Consider the following 21,384-nt stretch of genomic DNA (forward strand, 5'->3'; position numbering starts at 1 on the left):
CCGCAGAACGATGGTCGATATCATATCGACTATCGTTCAGCCCTAATCCAAACCATGTATGATCAGGCTGAATGTAACAAGTTGATCAATCAACTTTGGTACAACCAGCCTGTTGGATCTTGCATGCGATTTTCGCCAGCGATTAATCCCTGTCTTCTCCTGGCGGGGACGACTTCCTCCTCCTCCTCCCCCCCCCCCCCCCACCCCTCCTGGGAGAATACAGTGGCTTGGCAGATAGGGGGATCTCCCTGTCAATGCCGTCTGTGTTGAAGGGTAATTGAGCCAAAGAAATTTGCACAGAGTATGGCCGACTTAAAGGATAAGTGCACCTTTCGTAACATGTTACACCTATATTCTGGGTGTAATATTTTATGAATGGACCGGCCCCCGCACCTCCCCAATCCTTGCTTGGACAGCTAGCTGGGTTTTTCTCGCTCCCCGCTAGCTGTCACAATTAAAGAAAAAAACGTGGCCGAGCTGGGCTCTGCCCTGGTCCGGCCATGTCACTGATTGACAGGGCTATGTGCATTGAAAACTATAAGGTCCAGTAGCCTTTGTGGCGGTCGGCTTGTAGTTTTCAGTGAACTACCACGGTGCTGTGGAGCGCCATGGTAGTTAATTCATGCTTCCTGTCAGATTTGTATCTGCTTGCTCCTTTGGTTGCCCTTCTCTGCACTTTCTCCAGTTCCCCGATATCCTTTTTGAGAACTAGTGCCCAAAACTAAACTGCATATTCCAGATGAGGTCTTACTAATGATTTGTACAGAGCAAAATGATATTACTCTCTCTGGAGTCCATGCCTCTCTTAATAGAAGACAGGATTTTGCTCGCTTTGGAAGCCGCAGCTTATTGCATGCTATTATTAAGCCCATTATCTACCAGAACACCTAGATCCTTCTCCGCTATGGATTCCCCCAGTTCTACTCCACCTAGTATGTATGATGAATGCATATTCTTAGCCCCCAAGTGCATAACTTTACATTTATCAACTGTAAACCTCATTAGCCACATAGTTGCCCAATTAAACAGTGCATTAACCACTTGCCGACCAGTCACGTTGACTGTACTGCGGCAAAGTGGCTCGATTCCGTCCAGCGACGTAGACCTACGTCGCAGGACTCCTCCCCTTGTGGGCGGCGCTCGCGAGCCGCCGGAGGCTCGCTCCCGCTGTTTTCAGTCACAGCGGGAGTCGGGCCAGGGGAGGAGCAGCGGCGATCGCCGCCGCTCTTCCCCCGATCGTCGGGGAATCGAATCTGGAGATCCGCCCGCTTGTGTGAACAGAGCGGGTGGATCTCCTCTGTGACAAACAGTGACAGATTGCAGGGTTCAGCATAGCTGAACATGCGATCTGTCCCTGTGTCACTCAGTCACCTCCCCCCACACACGTTAGTAAGCACCAGGCATACATTAACCCCTCCCTCTCCAATAAAATTAACCCCTTCCCTGCCAGTGTCATTTTTACAGTAACAGTGCATATATATAGCACTGATTACTGTAGAAATGTCACTGGTACCCCCAAAAGTGTCAAAAATGTCAGTCAAGGGTCTGATCTGTCCGCCACAATGTCGCAGTCCCGCAAAAAAAATCGCAGATCGCCGCTATTACTCGTTAAAAAAAAAAAAAAAAAAAAAAAACACCAAAAATGACAGAAATCTTTCCCTTAGTTAGTAAACGCGATAACTTTTGCACAAACCAATCAAAATACGCTCAGTGATTTTTTTTTTTTTTTTTTTTTACCAAACATATGTAGCAGAAAACAAATTGGCCAAAAATGTAAAAAAATGTTGATTTTTACATTTTTTTTTGGGGGGGGGGGGGGAATTTCATATAAAAAAAATGTGAAAAATATTGTTATTTTCTCTTACGTCCTCCGACAGTCGCCGCCTCTTCATATTCGTCACAATGGGGTATTAGACTTTGCTCCGAAGGAGTAGCTAGGCAACAGAATATGTTAACATTAAAGCTTTTAACATATCCCACCCTCAAGGGGTGGTCCCCTCAGTCAATACCCTCCTACTTCCTGCAACCATATCTCAGTTTCAATGTCTAGCTTGTCAGGAGTAGCTGGTTCTCTCTGTGCTGGGGCTTTGTGCCCCAGCCTCTTTCTTCTTTTTTGATTTTTTGTTTGTTTGAGTTTTTTCTCTATCTTTACCTAGCTGTTCTTTTTGTCGGCATTAGTTAGTTCTTCTGACGAAGAGGATTATGCGGGCTGGGTCTCGGGCTGATCCTCCTGGTCGCAGGTCGTGGGTCAGTGGCTTCCCAGCCTGCCATCGAGCGTTCAGCCAGGTAACGCTCCTGGCACAGTGAACGACCCATCCCTGTTCGGTGCAGGGATGATTGGTGAGGTGGCTACCTCACTGGACGCTGTGCGGTTTCTTAACCCCCATTTTGTGCGTCTTGTATGCGACTCTCCCTGCCTCATGTGCAGCGGCTTGTTCGCCTGTGCGGGTCCCCCACGCCATTGAGAGGTAAGTGTATCTATGTGGGGACCTGTCTGTCTGGGGGGGGGGGGTGTCAGTCTGGGACTGTGTAACCTGCCTCTGTTCTCACTGTTTGTCTCCCTATCATTCTGCTGCATGCTGCGGGCTGCAAGGGGGCGGAGAGCTGTGTGACACTGTCTGTGTCAGCCTTGTCAGTGTGAGAAGCTGTGTGTTGTGGGGCATGTTTTGTGGCATGTTTGGGCACTATACAGCGATCGCTGCGGCGATCTGCCATGCTTTTTATGTGGATGGTGTTATGTGCATTACTGTACTGAGGAGCGGCGGTTTCGGCGCCAAACGGCGCCATTTTGCCTACACTTGCTCCGGCCGCATGTTCTACATGCATGGCGGTCATTTTCTTGTAGCCTCCCATAGGCTTTAATAGAGCGCCCTGGTCTCATCACTTCCTCTTCTCCTGGGTACACCGATCGAGGCAGCAGCAGCGGCGAGGGTCTCCTCAGGTTCTATCCTTCTGTTCTTGCTATATCCATTGCCTGTGTCAGTTTATTGTCCCTGTGGGGGTCTCATTGTGCTTGTGTGTGGTGCGGTGGGCTGCGCTCGCCGCGCTTGTTAAAGGGGCAGTTAATCCTTTATTCTCCGGCATATCATATTGGGGCAATGGATTCTCAGGAGGGCAAATTTCCTGCCACCTTGGTGGAAAGCCAGGGGACCGCTGTTTCCCCCCCAGGGGGGGATTTGGCCACTTTTGTGGCTGGCCTTGCTGCTCAGGTGCAGATGCTGGTGGCTGCTCAATCTACTAAAAGACCCAGAGTTTCTATTTCCTCTGATTCTGAGGGTGAAGGTGATGGGGCTGTTATGGCGGGGGTCTCCTTATCGGGGTCCCGCTCCTCCCTGGATCTAGTGGGGTCCGAGGTGGAGGCTGAAGTTTAAGGGGTGGATAATTCTCCCCCTGGCTCGCCTGAAGAGCTTGCAATCATGGATGAATTGATTGCTTCCATAAAACAAACGCTGCGTTTGCAGGATGAAGTGTGTCCCCCCGCTGCCTTGGCGGCTTATGGGACGCAGAGAAAACGCAGGATGCCGCAGGTTTTTCCCGGCAGTGATGATTTTCAGCGCGCTGTTAAGGAACAATGGCGCAATTTACGCAAACCTTTTGCTGTGCCAAGTAGGTTCAAGCTGCGTTATCCTTTTTCGCCTTCCACTGATGATCGGTGGTGTGTACCACCCCCGGTGGATCACGCAATTGCGGTTTTGAACAAATCCACTGCGATTCCTGCAGAGGATTCCCCGGTGTTCCGTGATGCCACGGATAGAAGAATGGAGTCTCTTGCCTGTCATACTTATTCTGTTACGGGTTCTATGCTTAAGGCTCTGTTTGCCTCTCTCATGGCGGCCCAGGCTGTCGCAAGTTGGACGCAGATGCTTAGTCGCGTCCTAGTGGCCGATTCGGCCTCGCCGGCGACCCTGGATATGGTGGATCAGATCCACCAGGGTGTCATGTATCTGTGTGATGCGGACGTGTGCACAGCGTGGCGGTGTTGTCTCGCCGCCTGGTTTGGTTGAAGTGTTGGTCGGTGGACCAATCTTCACGTAAGACCTTAGCCAATCTGCCTTATGATGGGTCTCGCCTTTTTGGGGAGTCCTTGGATGTGTTGATTAAGGGGATCACCGGAGGTAAGAGCACTCTCTTGCCCCATTTCCCCAAGGCTAAGGGGGCTTCTGGGAAGAAGCATGCTAATTTTCGGCCCCCTCAGGGGTCCTTTCGTGCCTTTCGGTCGCACTACAAGGGCAAACCGTTCAAAGGACAAGGCTCTCAAAAGAAGCCCTGGTCTGGTAAACAGAAGTCCGGTCAGTCCGGACCCGCTGCCCATAACAGTGCGGCCTGATGGGGCGCCCTCACCCAGTTTTGGGGTGGGGGGACGCTTGCTCGGTTTTCTTCAACCCTGGTTGGCCCACGTGCGGGACAGGTGGGTTCAGGAGATCGTTCGATCTGGTTACAAGATCGCGTTTCTCTCTCGGCCGGAGAGCAGATTTTTTCCCTCAAATCTTCAACTGTCTCCAGAGCGTTTACGGGACCTGCACCTGGCGGTGCGAGACCTGAGGGCTCAGGGAGTGGTGGTTCCGGTGCCTCATCGGGACAGATTTCGGGGGTTTTATTCCAATCTGTTCACCGTGCCCAGGAAGGAGGGCAAGGTTCGTCCAATTCTGGACTTGAAGGCTCTAAACTGCTCTGTGCGGGTTCGCAAGTTCCGCATGGAATCCCTGCGGTCGGTGGTGGCTGCCCTGGTTCCAGGGGAATTCATGGCCTCCATCGATTTGAAGGATGCGTATCTTCACATCCCCATTTTCGAGGGTCACCAGAGGTACCTTCGATTCGCCATTGCGGAGGATCACTACCAGTTCGTGGCGTTACCTTTTGGTCTCGCCTCGGCTCCGCGGGTTCTCACCAAGGTGCTTGCACCGGTTCTGGCATTATTGAGAGCCCAGGGCATCTCTGTCCTGGGGTATCTGGACGACATTCTGGTTCGGTCTGCGACCAGCCAGGGTCTGGAGAAGGACCTGTCTGTCACGATGCAAACTCTGCAGGAGTTTGGTTGGACGATAAATTTTCCAAAGTCGACACTGAGTCCGTCGGTTCGTCTTCCCTACCTGGGAATGATCCTGGACTCGGTTCAGGCGAAGGTCTTCCTGCCGGGAGACAAACTCGGAACTCTTCAGGAGGAAGTCAGGTCCCTCAGGGACGTTCCAAACTCGTCTCTACGGACGTGCATGAGATGTCTGGGATTGATGGTCTCGGCCTTCGAGGCGATTCCCTTCGCCCAGTTTCACACGCGGGGTCTCCAAGCGGAGATCCTGTCCAGGTGAGACGGGCGACCTCAATCTCTGGATCTTCAAATCTCGTTGGGCCATCGCACCAGAAGAGACCTTCTGTGGTGGCTCCAGTCCCCGATGGTGTCGGGGGGCAAGTCTTTTCGTCCTATCTCGTGGACGGTAATCACCACGGATGCCAGCCTGTCGGGCTGGGGTGGTGTTCTGGGCGTTCTGTCCGCCCAGGGAACTTGGTCGGAGGAGGAGTCCTCCCTTCCGATCAACATTCTGGAATTGCGTGCGATAAATCTCTGTCTTCATCGTTGGACGGACCGGCTGCAGGGCTGCCCGGTTCGGGTGCAGACGGACAATGCCACGGCGGTGGCCTACATCAACCACCAAGGGGGCACCAGGAGTGCCCGAGCGGCTCGGGAAGTGGCCGACATTATGTCCTGGGCCGGGACTCATGTCCTGGGCCGGGACTCATGTCCCGGCGATAACGGCGGTTCACATTCCGGGGGTGGAGAACTGGCAGGCGGACTATCTGAGTCGCCAGACCCTAGATCAGGGGGAATGGTCTCTCCACCCGGCTGTCTTCCAGATGTTGTGCTCGAAGTGGGGTCTTCCAGATGTGGACCTGTTCGCGTCTCGTCTCAACAACAAGGTGAGAAGGTTCGTGGCAAGGGCGCGCGACCCTCGGGCAGACGCGTTGGACGCGTTAGTGGCCCCGTGGCATCAGTACAAGCTGATGTACGCGTTTCCACCGATTCAGTTGCTGTCCAGGTTCCTTCGCAGGTTACACTCGGAACGCAGCACGGTGATTCTTGTGGCGCCGGATTGGTCACGCCGGTCCTGGTACGCAGACCTCGTGAATCTGGCGGTCGACGCCCCATGGCGTCTGCCTCTTCGAGACGATCTCCTGTCTCAAGGGCCGATATACCATCCTGCTTTACAGTCGCTGGCTTTGACGGCCTGGCTGTTGAGACCGAGGTCCTGAAGGAGAGGGGTCTCTCCCTTGAGGTCGTTCATACCTTGATCAACGCGAGGAAGTCTTCCTCGGGGAAGGTTTACTACCGTACTTGGAAGGCCTATTTTGCTTGGTGTGAGTCCAGGGGGTTTTCACCCCGCACGTACTCGGTTTCCCGAGTGTTGTCCTTCCTTCAAACAGGTGTCGATCAGCGTTTGGCGCTGGCTACGATAAAGGGTCAGGTGTCTGCGCTGGCCGTTCTTTTTCAACGTCCCGTGGCTTCAAACTCCTTGGTTGGCACTTTTGTTCAGGGTGTGCGGCATCTGGTTCCTCCTAGGAGGGATCCTCTGCCCCCTTGGGACTTGAATCTCGTTCTATCTGTGTTACAACGTGCTCCTTTTGAACAGATCAGGGAGATCTCGTTGTCTATGTTGTCCAAAAAGGTCGCCTTTTTGGTTGCGATCACTTCGGCTCGCAGAGTGTCGGAGCTGGCGGCTTTGTCCTGCAAGTCTCCGTATCTGGTTATTCACTTTTAAAAGGTGGTCTTGCGACCTAATCCTTCTTTTCTTCCAAAGCGAGTTTCGGAATTCCATCTAAATGAGGATATTGTCTTGCCTTTGCTGTGCGCGAAGCCTAAACATCCGAAAGAGGTGAGACTACATTCTTTGGATGTTGTTCGGGCGATAAGGGTTTACCTTAAATCGACTGAGTCTTTTCGAAAGACGGATTCCTTGTTTGTTCTTCCTGAGGGTCCTCGGAAGGGCATGGCGGCGTCTGCCTCTACCATCGCCAAATGGATCAGGCAGACCATTGAACAGGCATATGCTTTGCAGGGGAAGGTTCCCCCTGTGCCTGTGAAGGCGCACTCTACTAGATATCTGAGTACGTCTTGGGCCTGTCGTCATGGGGCTTCTGTAGCCCAGGTGTGTAAGGCGGCGACCTGGTCGACCGTGCACACTTTCACAAAATTCTACAAGGTAGATGTTCAGGCATCGGCGGATGCTTCCTTTGGCCGCAAGGTTCTTAGTGCGGCAGTTCCCTAGGGTCCCTTGTTGGGACCTCTGGCTGTTGGGATAGGTTTTTATCCCCTGGTTCTTTGTTTTTTCCTGGGTTGTTGCTCCTGTTGAGCAATTTTTTTCCTGTTGCCCAGCTGGTTTCCTTCCTTTGGTAAGGTTCCTTTCTTTGATGCGGAGACTGCGTTGCCTTGCGGCGCGGATGCGTTTCCCACCCCTCATGTTTGCACTGCTTTGGGACGTCCCCATTGTGACGAATATGAAGAGGCGGCGACTGTCGGAGGACGTAAGAGAAAACGGAATTTTTGTAAAATCTTACCTGTAAAATTCCTTTCTCTGAGTCCTCCGACAGTCGCCGCCCCCGCTCCTCTTTTGGGGTTTGGTTGTATACTCTACTGCTATTCCACTGAAACTGAGATATGGTTGCAGGAAGTAGGAGGGTATTGACTGAGGGGACCACCCCTTGAGGGTGGGATATGTTAAAAGCTTTAATGTTAACATATTCTGTTGCCTAGCTACTCCTTCGGAGCAAAGTCTAATACCCCATTGTGACGAATATGAAGAGGCGGCGACTGTTGGAGGACTCAGAGAAAGGAATTTTACAGGTAAGATTTTACAAAAATTCAGTTTTTTCAAAATTTACGCTCTTTTTTTTTTTTTTTTGTTTATAGCGCAAAAAGTAAAAATCACACAGGTGATCAAATACCACCAAAAGAAAGCTCGGTTTGTGGGAAAAAAAAAGGACGTAAATTTTGTTTGGGTACTGCGTCGCACGACCGTGCAATTGTCAGTTAAATTGGCACAGTGCCAAATTGCAAAAAGTGGCCTGGACGTAAGACAGCAAAATCCTCTGGTGGTAAAGTGGTTAAAGTAAGCTTGTAAATTGGACATCTAAAGAAGTTATTACACTGCAAAGCTTGGTGTCATCTGCAAACACTGAACTGGTACTTTTAATCCCAGTCCCTATATAATTTATAAAGATATGAAAAAGTAAGGGTCCCAACACTGAACCTTGGGGTACACCACTAATGGCCTTAGACCATTCAGAGTAAGAATCATTAACCACTACTCTCTGAATTCTGTCTTTTAGCCAGTTTGCTATCCATTTACAAACATTTTTTTTCCAGGCCTGAGGACTTTACCTTACACATCATAATGTATACCTGTAATGATCCCTATGGCTTGGCACATGCCTCCTTTCATTTGACATATGTTAAATGCATTGAACTGCCAAAGCTCTTTTGGCCATAGCTCTTCTGTGGGTCACAGGAGTGCACTTTCTGTGCTCCTGTGACCCAGATTCAGCCGACAGCGGGCTAAAGTTTGCTCTCAGCTCACATCACAGAGCTTGCACAGGCTCTGCAGGGATCCTGACAATAATGTTGGGATGTGCCCAGATGTCTGGCCGGCAGCTGCCTGGGCCTCTGGGCGTGCCATTGAGAGCCTGAGCCAGTCGCTCCCACTTCCTCCAAAGCTTGGTGCTCCAGTAATAGCTGGAGGGGCAGAGCAGAGAGCCAGTGACTGACATTCACTGCTGTCTGCTCACTGAAAAACCTGAGAACGAGCGATCAGTGGTCTTTGCTCGGTTCTTGATCTTGGAGGTGGTGGGGGACAGATACAACATCTGACCAAAACTGCATCCACCTTGATGAATATGACTTCTCGATTTTTTTTTTTTTTTTTTTTTTTTTTAAAAACCCACACTTCACTATTAATGTCCCTTGCAGTAAACTGCTGTTTTACTGCAACACATACTGTAGTTGTGAAGGTAAACTAATAGTTACTGCACTTCATTTTTGTTCTGTGAAATGCTTTGTTGCATAAACCTGATGGTGGAAAGAATGTTCCCCCCCAGGGAATAATGGAAACCTATTCTCTATGTAGCGTTGTACTGCCTTCTTTTTTTTTTATGTTTGTTTTTATACCACACTGAAATGATATAGAAAGTGTATTTGGCCTCTTGCACATGATACTCCTGTCTGAGCACCGACTTTTTTAGACATGTTTGAGGTGGTTTTTATTTGTGTGTGTGTGTGTGTGTATATATGTATGTATGTATGTGTGTGTATATATATATATGTATATGTGTGTGTATATATATATATATATATATATATATGTGTGTGTATATATATATATATATATATATATATATATATATATATATATATATATATATATATATATATATATATATATATATATATATATATATATAATTGTGTGCATTCACGAATTTGCGTGCATTTGCGAGCAAGCTTATTCTCACTTTCTCATTTTGTACAATATGCAAATGGGCATTTGCGTGTATTTGCGCGCATGGGGCGTAAATTACTGACCTAAAATGCTCCTTTTTTTTTCCCTTTTCTTTACTGAAGAATGCGTGGCGCTTGTTTACGTATGTGTGTGCGTGGGTATGTATAGGCACATTAGATATAATGGCCTGTATTTTAGCTCCATGAAGGAAAAAAGTGATACTAAGCTTTTTCAAGCTGTAGTGTGCAAGAGGCCTTAGGATATAAATTATTTTTTTTTTCACATCCTAATACTCCTGCTTCCTAGATGAATGTTCTTGCCTATGTCAAGAGAGAACCTTTTTAGAGTTGCAAGCAGTGACCTGCCTCACACACCTTTTAAATAAACAAATTTCTTCCTATACTGCTAGCTATGGTACTTTGTTTCTATGCAGAGAGTAAACGGACTACAGCCTATCCCTGGAATGGCTTCTGGTTTGAATGACTACAATAAAACATGAACACTAAACCCCTCTGGCCTAGTGTCTGATACCAGTCAGTGTGTTGGCTTTATAAATGTGCACTTTGTCATATAGTGAGTCATTTAAAAACTGATAAGAAGCACACTTGGGGATGGTGGTAATATTATGTTCTACTTGTTTCAGTTGTTTCTGCTCTAATCATAATCAAGTTAGCTCTCAAAGACATTTTTAATGCAACACTACAAAAATGAATAAACAAAAAAAAAAAAGAAAAATGAATGGCTGAGTAAAAAAAAAAAAAAAAACAGAAACCCGAAACCTCAGCATAAAAATGTCTAAAAGGAGATGGGGTCGGGGGGATTACTAGTGCTAGGTATTCAGGGTATGGGTCTGGTATCTTTTTCTGACTGACCCGGGTTCTGAGACTGCTTGATGCCATGACTGCCCAAAGCTTTGTGTTGCATAGTGCTGCAGTGACCGTGGTGGTGTGAATAGTGGACAGTAGGGAGGATATGAGTTTGGGGTGGGAGGGGGGGTTGGGGATGGAGATTTGTATTGGAGGGGGGGGTCATTTTTTCGTTCTGGGCAGTGCACAATACCCTGACTCCCTGCGCGCTGCTCAGCGCGCGATACCCTGACTCCTGCGTGCTGCTCGGCGCGCGATACCCTGACTCCTGCGCGTTCTCAAGGCATACAGCCCTAACTGTTAGGAATGCTTGGTATTGCACCACATATTTCATCCTGTCATAGATTGTGACGGGTTGTTGGCAGCAGGGCTGGATGCTGCACCTGTGCCCCTCAGGCACCCAAAAACACCAGGATTTGACGATAACGGACCAAACTGCCTGTGTGCATGTAGCCTAAATGTCTTCCCTTTGATCTGCATTTGTATGGAACAATTGCAATAATAATGTTCCATTGGGTTTCTCAGGCTTCTGAACACTGTCCTAAATGCTCAGTTTTACAACGCTGTGACCCCCCCAACCACTTCAGTAACACAGAGCAAGTCTAAGTTGTTATTTTTACAGCAAGTAATTTTTGGTAAGAGTAGCGGAGAGAGATGGACTGGGCCTATGCCCTGTGCACTTTGTTTTGTTTTTTTTTTCGGCTGAACGTCACGCGCAACAAATCTGCAACCAAAGAAAACTTGCCTTAAAGTATAACTGAAGGCAAAACTTTTATTCCAGCTTTAAATAGAGGGATTAGAACACCTCTCAGGTTTTTATTGCTGTCCGGACCCCATTAGAGAGATTAATTCTCTTTATTTGTCCTGGTGATCATTACCCAAAGTCTCAAATGTTGAGTGGTCCCCAAAACAGGACTAGAGGGGAAATCTTCCAGTGGGGACACTATTTCTACTAGGGATTTTCTTATTTTGGAGGGATTATTTCTCACTTCTTTTGGCTATGGGACAAGAGATGAAGGGAAATCTCCCCAATATGACAAACATGGCAAAAAAAACTCTGACAAGGGTTCTAAAGCTTCCCTTACTCTATACAAAAAAAAGTTTTGCCTTCAGTTCTACTTTAATAAATATGGAGGCTGCCATCGCTGACCTAGCAATGTAAAATGTTTGTGGCTGTCTAAAGCAATGTAAAATGTTTGTGGCTGTCTAAATTCATTCTTGATGAGTTCATATTTAGGGGGCTTGTCCAAAGGCTTGAAGTTTAAAAACGGAACAAAAAAAAAAAATCTTAAAATTCACATTCCCCAAGATGGACATTTTCCAGGATCTGATATGTTTATGTACACCCAACTAAGGAAGACCCAAGTCCACCAAATATTAGTTGGTTAGATTTGGATAGATGTGCACTTTCTATCTGGAATACTATGTCCATTCCTAAAGGGCATGTGTCATATATTTTTTCAGGACATAGTGTGTATTATTGCAGTGTTTACTTTAGGCCACATGCACATTGGGCGTCTAGCACAGTGTTTCTCAGTCTTTTTACAGTTGGGCCGCCCTTAAAAAGTGTTTTCAGTCTCAAGGCACCACTGTACAAGGCTTGGTTTACGTTACTTTGTCACGGAACGCACTTAAAATCATGCTCCTTCCTCGCACAAGGACAGATGCAATGCTCTTTAGGGGTGCCATTAATTCCTAATGGTACCCCACACATTGGCAAGCGTGGGGTGTTTTTGGTGTAGCCAAAAAGGGTCGGAACTTCTTTGTGCATTTCTGCAGGTAGTGCAGTCCATGGAAATAGGCTGCCGTAAACCCAGCCACTCAGATGTGGACCAAGGGCTTGTTCACATGGGACGTTGGAGGGCGGTAAGACTGCATGGTTTAAGTTTTTTTTTTTTTACCACCCCCCCCCAACTGAACCCCCTTTAGCTACAGAGGCAGCAGCTGGGTGTGTACAAATCCTGTGGCCACAGCTGGGTATACCTCCAGGTGAATAGGGCTGCACTGTAATCACCCCACAACTGTGTGCTTTGCATGCGGATGTGGTGTGGTGATGTTACATTTACAGGGTTAAAACAGGTTGTGAGGAGGCACAGAAAAAAAAAAAGGGGGGGTTGGATGTACAAGGACTACACAGACTGGATGTCCAGTGTGCATGTGGCCTTACAATAAACCTGTGCTCTCCATGATGGCAAAGCCATATGCTCGTTTTGATCCTTCACTCCCGTGCAGTAAGGCTACGTTCACATCTTGGCGTTGCTATTACAGGCATTTTTATGGGCGTTTTTGCAGGCGTTTTACAGGCGGTTTTTGTGCAGGCCTTTTTAGATTGAATAGAGACCAATGGAAAACGCCTGTAATCTGCCCAAAAAGAAGCTCATGTACTTTTTTGAGCATTGGGTGTTTTGCTCACAGCGTCAAAACACTCAGATGTGAACAGGGGTCATTGAAATGAATAGGCTTTGTCTTGTTGGGCGTTTTGAGAGCTGATCCTAGAGCAGAAAAACGCCCCCAAAACGCCTACATGTGAGCGGAGCCTAAATGCTCACTATTCCTTTCCTTTACCACCACTCCATTCTGCTTCTGAGTTTGGGAGAAGCCACCGTGGGTAGGTTATGAATTGCTCGAGTTGTAGCTTATATAGGACAATAGTCTGACTCCATGTGACAGTGATGGAACCTGTTGATTTCTTAGTACTGATACATGGAGTGAGTGACATTGACCCAAAAGTACCCAGCATTTCTGTTGGTTCTCAGAAGCTAAATAGAGCACTTGGAGAACAAAGAAAAGCTAAGTATATGGTGCTGGGGAGTGTTGAGTTAAGCAGAGCTGTTGCATTGGCCTGTTCGATATCATTTTAAATAATCGTTTGTCTCTCTGTTGCCTTTTTTCAGAAAATTGTTGCAGCTGGTGACGTTAATAAAGATGGAACACTTGACTTTGCAGAGTTCATGAAATATCTAGAAGAACATGAGAAGAAAATGAAAATTGCTTTTACGAGCTTGGACAAAAACAGTGATGGTGAGGAAATAGTCTTCCTTTTGTCTGCTTTTTAATATCTTTTATGCATGTATTTAAAGACCAATTCCAGCTAAACCATCTTTACCCTAATGCATTAAGGTAAAAAAACATTTTAATATGTTCTATCCAGCCCCCCTTAAACACTTACCTGAACCCGATCTTGATCCAGCGATGTCCCCGTCTACAGCAGCTCTTCTCCCCCTCTTTCTTTTCTCAAAGGAGTCTCCGCAGCATCCTAGACATTGGGAGCGGAGTGTGGGGCCAAGCCACGCTCTGTATCTATAGACATGCACAGCCCGGTTCTGGGGATCTGTGTTTATTTCCATATATACAGGGGAAGTCTACATAGGATGGAGGTGGCTTAAAGATTACAAAAAAAAAAAACTCTGTTCTACAGATACAATACTCTCTACCTTTTTCCTAGGCGTCCATGGGAATTTGCAGTGATGAATTATACATATGATGTAATTGCAATCTGTTCATCTCCAGCAGAAACACTTGGGTATGGTGTTCCTACTTTACACCTTTTAAGAGTCAGTAGTTATCTGTAGCCTGCTCACCTGCTGAACATGATATCAGCTGGATGCTTGAGCTATTGGGGGCACTATACACAAAACTCCTCTCTGTAACCAATTGCTCTAACTTTCATATCTGTTTAGATGTTTGCTTTATCCTGTGTGCTAGCTTGAAGGCATCCTGGCTTCTGCCTCTGACATCACAACTAGCTCATGCTGGCTATACACAATACAATCTGATTTTACAATCTCGGTAAAGATTTACCAAAACTACATAAAATGAGGACAGACCTAAGCAGTCTTTTCAGTTTGTATCAAATCAGGCAGGCCCTTGCACTACATGTAGAAAGATGATCTGCACACTGGTTGTTGCTCTTAAGAAATCTTTATTTCTTTCGGAAACCACAGCGTGCAAACGCAGATAAAATCAGTTCACGTGTTTCAGCCTAAAAGGCCTTAGTCATAACCACATTACAGACCTAAAACTTTGAAATAAATAGTAGCTCTAAAAATCAAACTCCACCCCTTAATTGTCTTAATTGATAACAGGCAATATCAAAAGGAAAAATCGGCTGCAATACATGCAAGGTAGTCCCTTTTTGTATTCCACTAGTTTTCACAGACATTGTAGTAATGATATGATATATTAAAAAAAAAAAAATAGGTGAAAATAACAAACTAGGTGTGTGTGTGGGGAGGGGGACCCGGAAGAGAGGAAGGGCACTGGGGAGAGGCATTTTAATGTAGGTGCAGATCCACATCCCACCTAAGGTTAACTGCAAATAAAAACAAAGAAAGGGGCGCACCAGCCTAGTGCATTATCCTCAGCGGGCTTTTTAATAACCTAAATTTTAAAATCAGCTACTCACAAACATGCGTGATATTCCAGCATTTCAATTCCATAGAGCAGTCTCTTTATGAAAGTCTAATGTCTCGTGGAGAGGAGACGGAGGGCTGACGCGTTTCGAGGCCGTGCCTCTTCCTCAGAGCCTGAAGGCTGTGCCTGGATCCATGGTTTAAATACAATGGACCAGACCTCAACATGACCCTCAGAGTTTTGGGAGGGGATACCGCCATTATGGGCGTGGCTACACAGCTGATTACCCAAACCATAACAGACCTAAGGTTAACCCCTGAGGTGATCCAGTCTTTAATCATAAAAATCCACCATGCCTCTCTCCCCAGTAACCTTCTCTCCTTGTCCCCTCCTCTGGCGAGTGAAACAGCCGTTCTATTCCTCTGAACTGGAATGAGGAGAGATCGCCCTGATGGCTTTCCCTAAAGTGACATGTTACATTAGAAATATTCTTAGCATTAGGATTATTTGTGTCACAATAATTTTCCTCTATACGGGTTCTCAAAGGATGTGTGGTACAACCCACATATTGTAGGCTGCAGGAAATACAGCTTATTAGATAGATTACAACATTTGTGCCAAGTTAATATATTGTTGTATAGGGAACTCTTCATCTGTAGCTGTGGTAACAAACGTTTTACCCAACACCCTAGAATGACAGTATCTACAGGCCTTTATATTGCAAGGGTAACTCCCAGCATAGAAAAGCCAGGTGGACTGGCATTGTTGAGATGAGAAAAGCCGACGAGCATTCCCTAGTGTGGGTGCTCATCTGCTAGAAAAACGGCAACCTGCATGCAATATTCAATTTAAATCTTTGTCTGTACACAGTATTGGCAAATTATTTTTTAATATTCTAACTTGATGGTATTCTTGGGGAAAATCACAAACATGATGGGTTTGCCTGTTACTCTATTTCTAAAGTTGTAAGATTCATTCTTATTTTTTTTATGTAATTTTATTTCCTCTTTGTTTTTAGACTATGTTTTTTTTTTTTTTTTTTTATTTATTTATTTATTTATTTTAAATTCACACAGAGCCAGTCCAGGCTGGTTATGGGGTAGAGTGGCAAGACGGAAGCCTTTTTCTTCTGAAGAAAAACATCCAAGCCTGGCTAAATTTTGCAAGAACACATCAGAAGTCTCCCAAAGGCATGTGGGAAAATGTGTTAGGCTTCCTTCACACGGTCCGCCTCCGCAGGCGGATCCGTGTTGCTCAGCGGGGATCGATCCGCGATCCCCGCTGAGCCGGGCGGATGACAGCTCCGTCTCCGCTTGCAGAGCGGAGAGGGAGGTGTCTCAGCACCCGCTGCCCTCTATGGGGGATCGGAGGAGAGCGGACCGCTTGTCCGCTCTCATCAGATCCGCTCCGCTCCGATTACTGAACGGATGGAAAAATAGGGTTTCCATCCGTCCAGATTTCAGCACAGGATCGGATGCGGGTGGCAGCGGGTGTCAGCGGAGGTGACCTCCGCTGACACCCGCTGCCCCATAGAGCTGCATGGAGGATCCGATCAGATCCGCCTAAAAAACTGACAGGCGGATCTGATCGGACCGCCCGTGTGAAAGAGCCCTTATGGTCTGATGAAACCAAGGTTGAAATTTTTGGCCATATTTCCAAAAGATACGTTTTGCGCAAAAACAACACTGCACATCACCAAATAATCAAAATTCCCACAGTGAAGCATGGCGGTGGCAGCCTCATGCTTTAGGGCTGTTTTTCTTCAGCTGGAACAGGGGCCTTAGTCAGGGTAGAGGGAATTATGAACAGTTCCAAATACCAGTCAATATTGGCACAAAACCTTCAGGTTTCTGATAGAAAGCTGAACATGAAGAAGAAGTTCATCTTTCAGCGTGACAATGGCCCAAAGCATACATCCAAATCAACAAAGAAATGGCTTCACCAGAAAAAGATTCAAGTTTTGGAATGGCCCAGCCAGAGCCCTAAGCTGAATCTGATTGAAAATCTGTGGGGTGATCTGAAGAGGGCTGTGCACAGGAGATGCCCTCGTAATCTGACAGATTTGGAGTGTTTTTGCAAAGAAGAGTGGGCAAATATTGCCAAGTCAAGATGTGCCATGTTGATAGACTCATACCCAAAAAGACTGAGTTCTGTAATAAAATCAAAAGCTGCTTCAACAAAGTATTTAAGGGTGTGCACACTTATGCAACTATATATTATTTTTGTTTTTTTACTTACCTCCATCTAAAAGTTTTCAGTTTGTTGTTCAACTGGGTGCTGTAGGTGTGAACGATCCCTTTACATGAAGTTATTCTATTGTCGCTATCATCAGTTGAGTTGTGTGAATTTGTCATCTGCTAATTGAGTCACACTACAAAGAAAGGATTGGGGGGGGGTGTTTTTACATAGTGATGCATACGTCGCTTAGAAAAAACATTTTTGCATGGAGATTATATGTTTGCATTATTCTTGGAGCATATTTTTTAATTTTCATGGATAACCATTTCATCCACTCATCTTTCACCTTTCTCATTCCAGGAAAGATTGAAGCATCCGAAATCTTAAACTCCCTTAAGACTTTAGGTATCCACATTTCATCAGCCCACGCTGAGAAAATCCTCAAAAGGTAAGTACGTTACAGACCACTTCTGGGCAGCCCTTTTATTAATGCTAACAAATCGCATTAAGGAAGGGTTATAACCCCTCTGTCAGTTTATTTATTTTTTTTTCTGTATGCCTTGTTCGGAAAGTTTCCTTCATGTCCTGCCCTGGAGACCCAACCAAAAGTGAGAAGACATCTTTCCAAAATGTTGGGGATTCCCCTCTTAAGCCGGCCATAGATGGTGCAATTTTTCTTTCCTGCAGCCACGGGTTGCAGGAAAGAAATTTGTCAGTCAGTGTTGATGGGGGAAACCCTTCTGTGGAGCCACTGTGTTCACCCAGTGGGAGGATCCCTCCCGCTAGGAGAACACAGTGATTACTGCTAGCGGCTATAATAGCTGCTAGCAATAGTCGCATGTAAAAACAGTATTGTCGGGATCCACCACCTACCTGATTGACCGCTGGCTGCTCCACCTTTAATCATATATCTGAGAGCAGGAGCCAGCCGTGTCTGCCCCTCCCCAGCCTGGCTCTCCAGTGAGTGGAGAAGGGGTAGCGCAGAGAGGGGTGACTGACAGTCACTGTTCTCTGCTCTGAGCAGACTGAGAGTTTACGGTCATGCAGCGGTTGTGTGATTGTTCAGCTTTCAGTCTTAGAGCCAGCATGGGACAACTGCAGTGTCACACCAACGCTGCGGCATGGAGGGGAGTATGGATGTTTAGTAATCCAAAACCTTTAATGATTACGTAACTGCATTCATTTGTCTAGTCTATTTCTGCCTAGAGTTCAGCTTTGAATAGAATAAATAGAATTTCAGTGACAAATGCAGTGTGCAGAGGAGGCCTATTTTTTTCATTCCATTCTTTGATTTGTTATGCAGGAAAAATATAATTCGATCAGTTTTATTTAATTTGTCATTTCTAAAGGAGTACAGCCAAAGCATGTTTGGCTGTACGTCTGTGGATCACAAGGGTGCAGTTCGTTCTACACTCCTGTGACCCGTTTTCAGCAGACCTGACTGCTGACATCACAGAGCCAGTCCAGGTTGGGGAAAGATCACAACCATGTGGTCGGGATCCACCCAGATTCCTGCAATTCATTCTAAAAGCCTGAGCCAGTCGCTTCTGCCCCCTCCACAGCCCAGCGCTCCCGCCCAGCAGAGGGGGGGGGGGGGGAAGAGAGAGCTGGAGATTGACAGTCTCCAGCTCTCTGCTCATGAAGCTCTGAGAACCGAGCAAACCGGACTGATGCTGCATCCACCTAGGCAAGTATGATTCTGAAAAAAACAAAGTTCTCAACCTCTCTTTTTATTGCTGCGATATATGTGCGTGGGGCATTCCGGAAGCGGTTGAAGTAGAAGTCCACCTTTACAGAAAATCTGTAAGGTGACCTTACATCGGACATCCTTGCTAGCGCCTTCCCTGGCACTTGTGGGTGACTTCTTCATGTGGGATGGACGAGAGAGGGGGGCTGGTTGGGATCAGCGCACAGGTAACCCCGTAACCAGTACTGTGCCCTCCTGACGGCCCCTATACCATGCACTCCTACCCCCCTGAACTGGGCACTTCTGCCCCCCCCTTTTTACTGTGCTGTCCTGATCTCTGCTCTACAGACTCATGCACATTGCCCTACTGACCCTGTACTCCACCTTGCTGACCCCCCCCCCTCTCCTCTGCCCTGCTGATGCCCTATCCTCTACTGTACTGACCCCTAGTCTTTTTCTCTGCTGACCTCCTAACAGTCCCCTACATCCTATTGACTTCTGAACACAAGCCTGCAGTGCCACTTGTTTTGACTTTACAATGGACTCCTGCATCAGACTTGTTGGGGTTACCAACTACTCTCCAGACATGAAAATAAAATGGGGAATGCCAAGCTTCTCACTGAAGCTAACATTTAAGGTAGTCTAAGTTTTTTTATAATATTTTTAAAGTGCCTTTTTTTTTTTTTTTTTACATTTACCTAAGCGTTCTTCACACCATCCTTACTTTTTATTGAGGGTTTGCTAGTTAAAAAATTGCTGTACCCCAGTGATCTTTGCTCTCTTCCATGTTGTCCAGGTAGTTCTCCATCTCTCAAAGGTTGCCTACCCCTGCCCTCGATATACTTAAGAGGAGCTGCAGTCATTTCTATACACATTAAAAGTCAGCAGCTACAAATACTGTAGCTGCTGACTTTAAAAAAAAAAAAAAAAATAAAAAAATGAAGATACTTATCAGCCCAGGGATCCATCACTGTCTTCACCCGAGCCAGCTCTTTGCCAGTCTTCGGGTCCCTGGCTCTGCCATCTTAGATGTGGGAAGCCAACTATGACTTTCTGCTGTTTGGCATCAAGCTCCCCACTGTGCATGTGCGAGCCGTGCTGCACTTTCTGAATGGTCCGTCAGCCTCCTGGGACCTGTGTTGTGTCCCAGGAGGTTGTGGGTGGGCAGGTGGGTTGGGGGGTCAAATTCAGCTCTGCTCACTTAAACTAACAAAGTAGGAGGGAGTGGGCACCTGCCATAAATGGGTACTCGATCAAAAAAAAAAAAAAAAGTTTCCAAAACTGGGAGAGGAGAATGATCATTTTAGGTGAAGTTCTGCTTTAAATCTTGGAACTACCTAAGTACACCTGAAGCACTTTTCATTCATGTACATGTTCTTCGTTCAGTAAATGATTTTGTACCCCTATGTAGAACACTGCAGCCACTTGCTGTGCTATGGTCAAGGGGCAGTGCTAGGTGTTCTTAAGCAGTGATCGGCAATCAGGGGAGGAGTTGACGTGGTTGACCATGGAAGGACACTTTGTAGTAGATTGGTGAATAAACAATAAGGGGCCGGTTTATTTAAGTGTATGTAAGCCCTAATAGTTAAATTCCCTTTTTGCCTCCTTTTGGACCCTTTTGAGGTCTGTTAAATATACCATTGAAAACCTTTTATCTGTTCAGTTAGTGCAAAAAGACCTATTAATCCTAACCAGAAATCAAATAAGCTTGTAACCTTGTATGTACTCTGCCTCTTCTGCGCTGATACCTCACTCTTACCAGCCCTGCCCTGTTCTCCCCTCCCAGACTACAGAACACCTTCCACCTATGTTATGGAAATGAGGAGAGCCTCAAATGAGGAGTTATGTAGTCCTAATCTGGAGTGCGCAGCCTAGGCTAACAATAATGCTTCACTTTAGAGTACAGTGGGCGGGTGTTTTTCACCTTGGACAGGAAGAGTTTTTTTAGGCCTTATTCACACTGTGGACTTACACCTGTGTTAGGGCCATTTTTGCCTGCATGGTTCTGTGTATTCATGTGCAGGCAGTCCTATTAATTTCTATAGGAATGTAAAGGTTGCACACAATCTAATATCGGTGTGGGTGCATGTCGCCATACTCGCACTGTGTCTATTTAGGAGCACGCACTCGCAAGTACCTAAATGTCAAATTGGGGGCAGTGGCTGTGTCCAGGCATCCACTGTGTGCCCCGTGCAAGCAAACGCGGTCCTTTCATTGGTTTTGCATAAGTACGCTTGTGTAAAAAAGGTCTTACTGGCAGGGTCACCAGGTGAGAATAAACTGAAAAAAGGGAACTGTTGCAGCCATCTCATTTTAAGCGGAGCTCCCCCCCCCCCCCCCCCCCGCTGCACCAATTTGCGCCTTTCGGGGGGAGCGGGTACCTGCTTTTGACAGGTATTTGCCACAGCAAAGTCATCTGGAAGTTCGCCCCTTTCCTCCTTCCCCTACCCCTGGCCCATTCACAATGCATACGCTAGGGAGCTGGCTGCAAAGCTGCAAGGCTTAACTGCAGGTTTCCCTTACCCGAAATGGCAGTGGCAGCACCCGAGACCCGATTGAAAAATTAGCTCAGGTGAAGACACCACTGGATTCATGGATCGGTAAGTGTCCTAATAATAGTCAGCAGCTACAGTATTTCTAGCTGATGACTTTTTTAAATGTTTTTCTAATGGAGCCTAGAGCTCCTCTTTAAGGACTGGAAAGCTGCAATATAATACATTTTCGGATTTAGATGTATTTTAGAGCTGAACTCTTGGCAGATACAAAAAAAAAAAAAAAAAAATAGTGATTGTATTTTTGTATTTTAAAATCCACT

General features: G+C 46.6%; 1 protein-coding gene across 1 annotated transcript in view; it reads left to right on the forward strand.

The window, feature by feature from the left end:
* The window catches only part of SLC25A24 (solute carrier family 25 member 24), a 68,922-nt gene that overhangs the window by 24,035 nt on the left and 23,503 nt on the right, over positions 1-21,384 (forward strand). Inside the window, exons 2-3 of the mRNA XM_082265270.1 lie at positions 13,246-13,372; positions 17,243-17,330. Coding sequence (XP_082121396.1) covers positions 13,246-13,372; positions 17,243-17,330 — 215 coding nt within the window. The remainder of the gene's footprint in view (positions 1-13,245; positions 13,373-17,242; positions 17,331-21,384) is intronic.

The sequence above is a fragment of the Pelophylax lessonae genome (assembly GCF_965119305.1).
Source record: "Pelophylax lessonae genome assembly, chromosome: 8".
Classification (NCBI taxonomy): domain Eukaryota; kingdom Metazoa; phylum Chordata; class Amphibia; order Anura; family Ranidae; genus Pelophylax; species Pelophylax lessonae.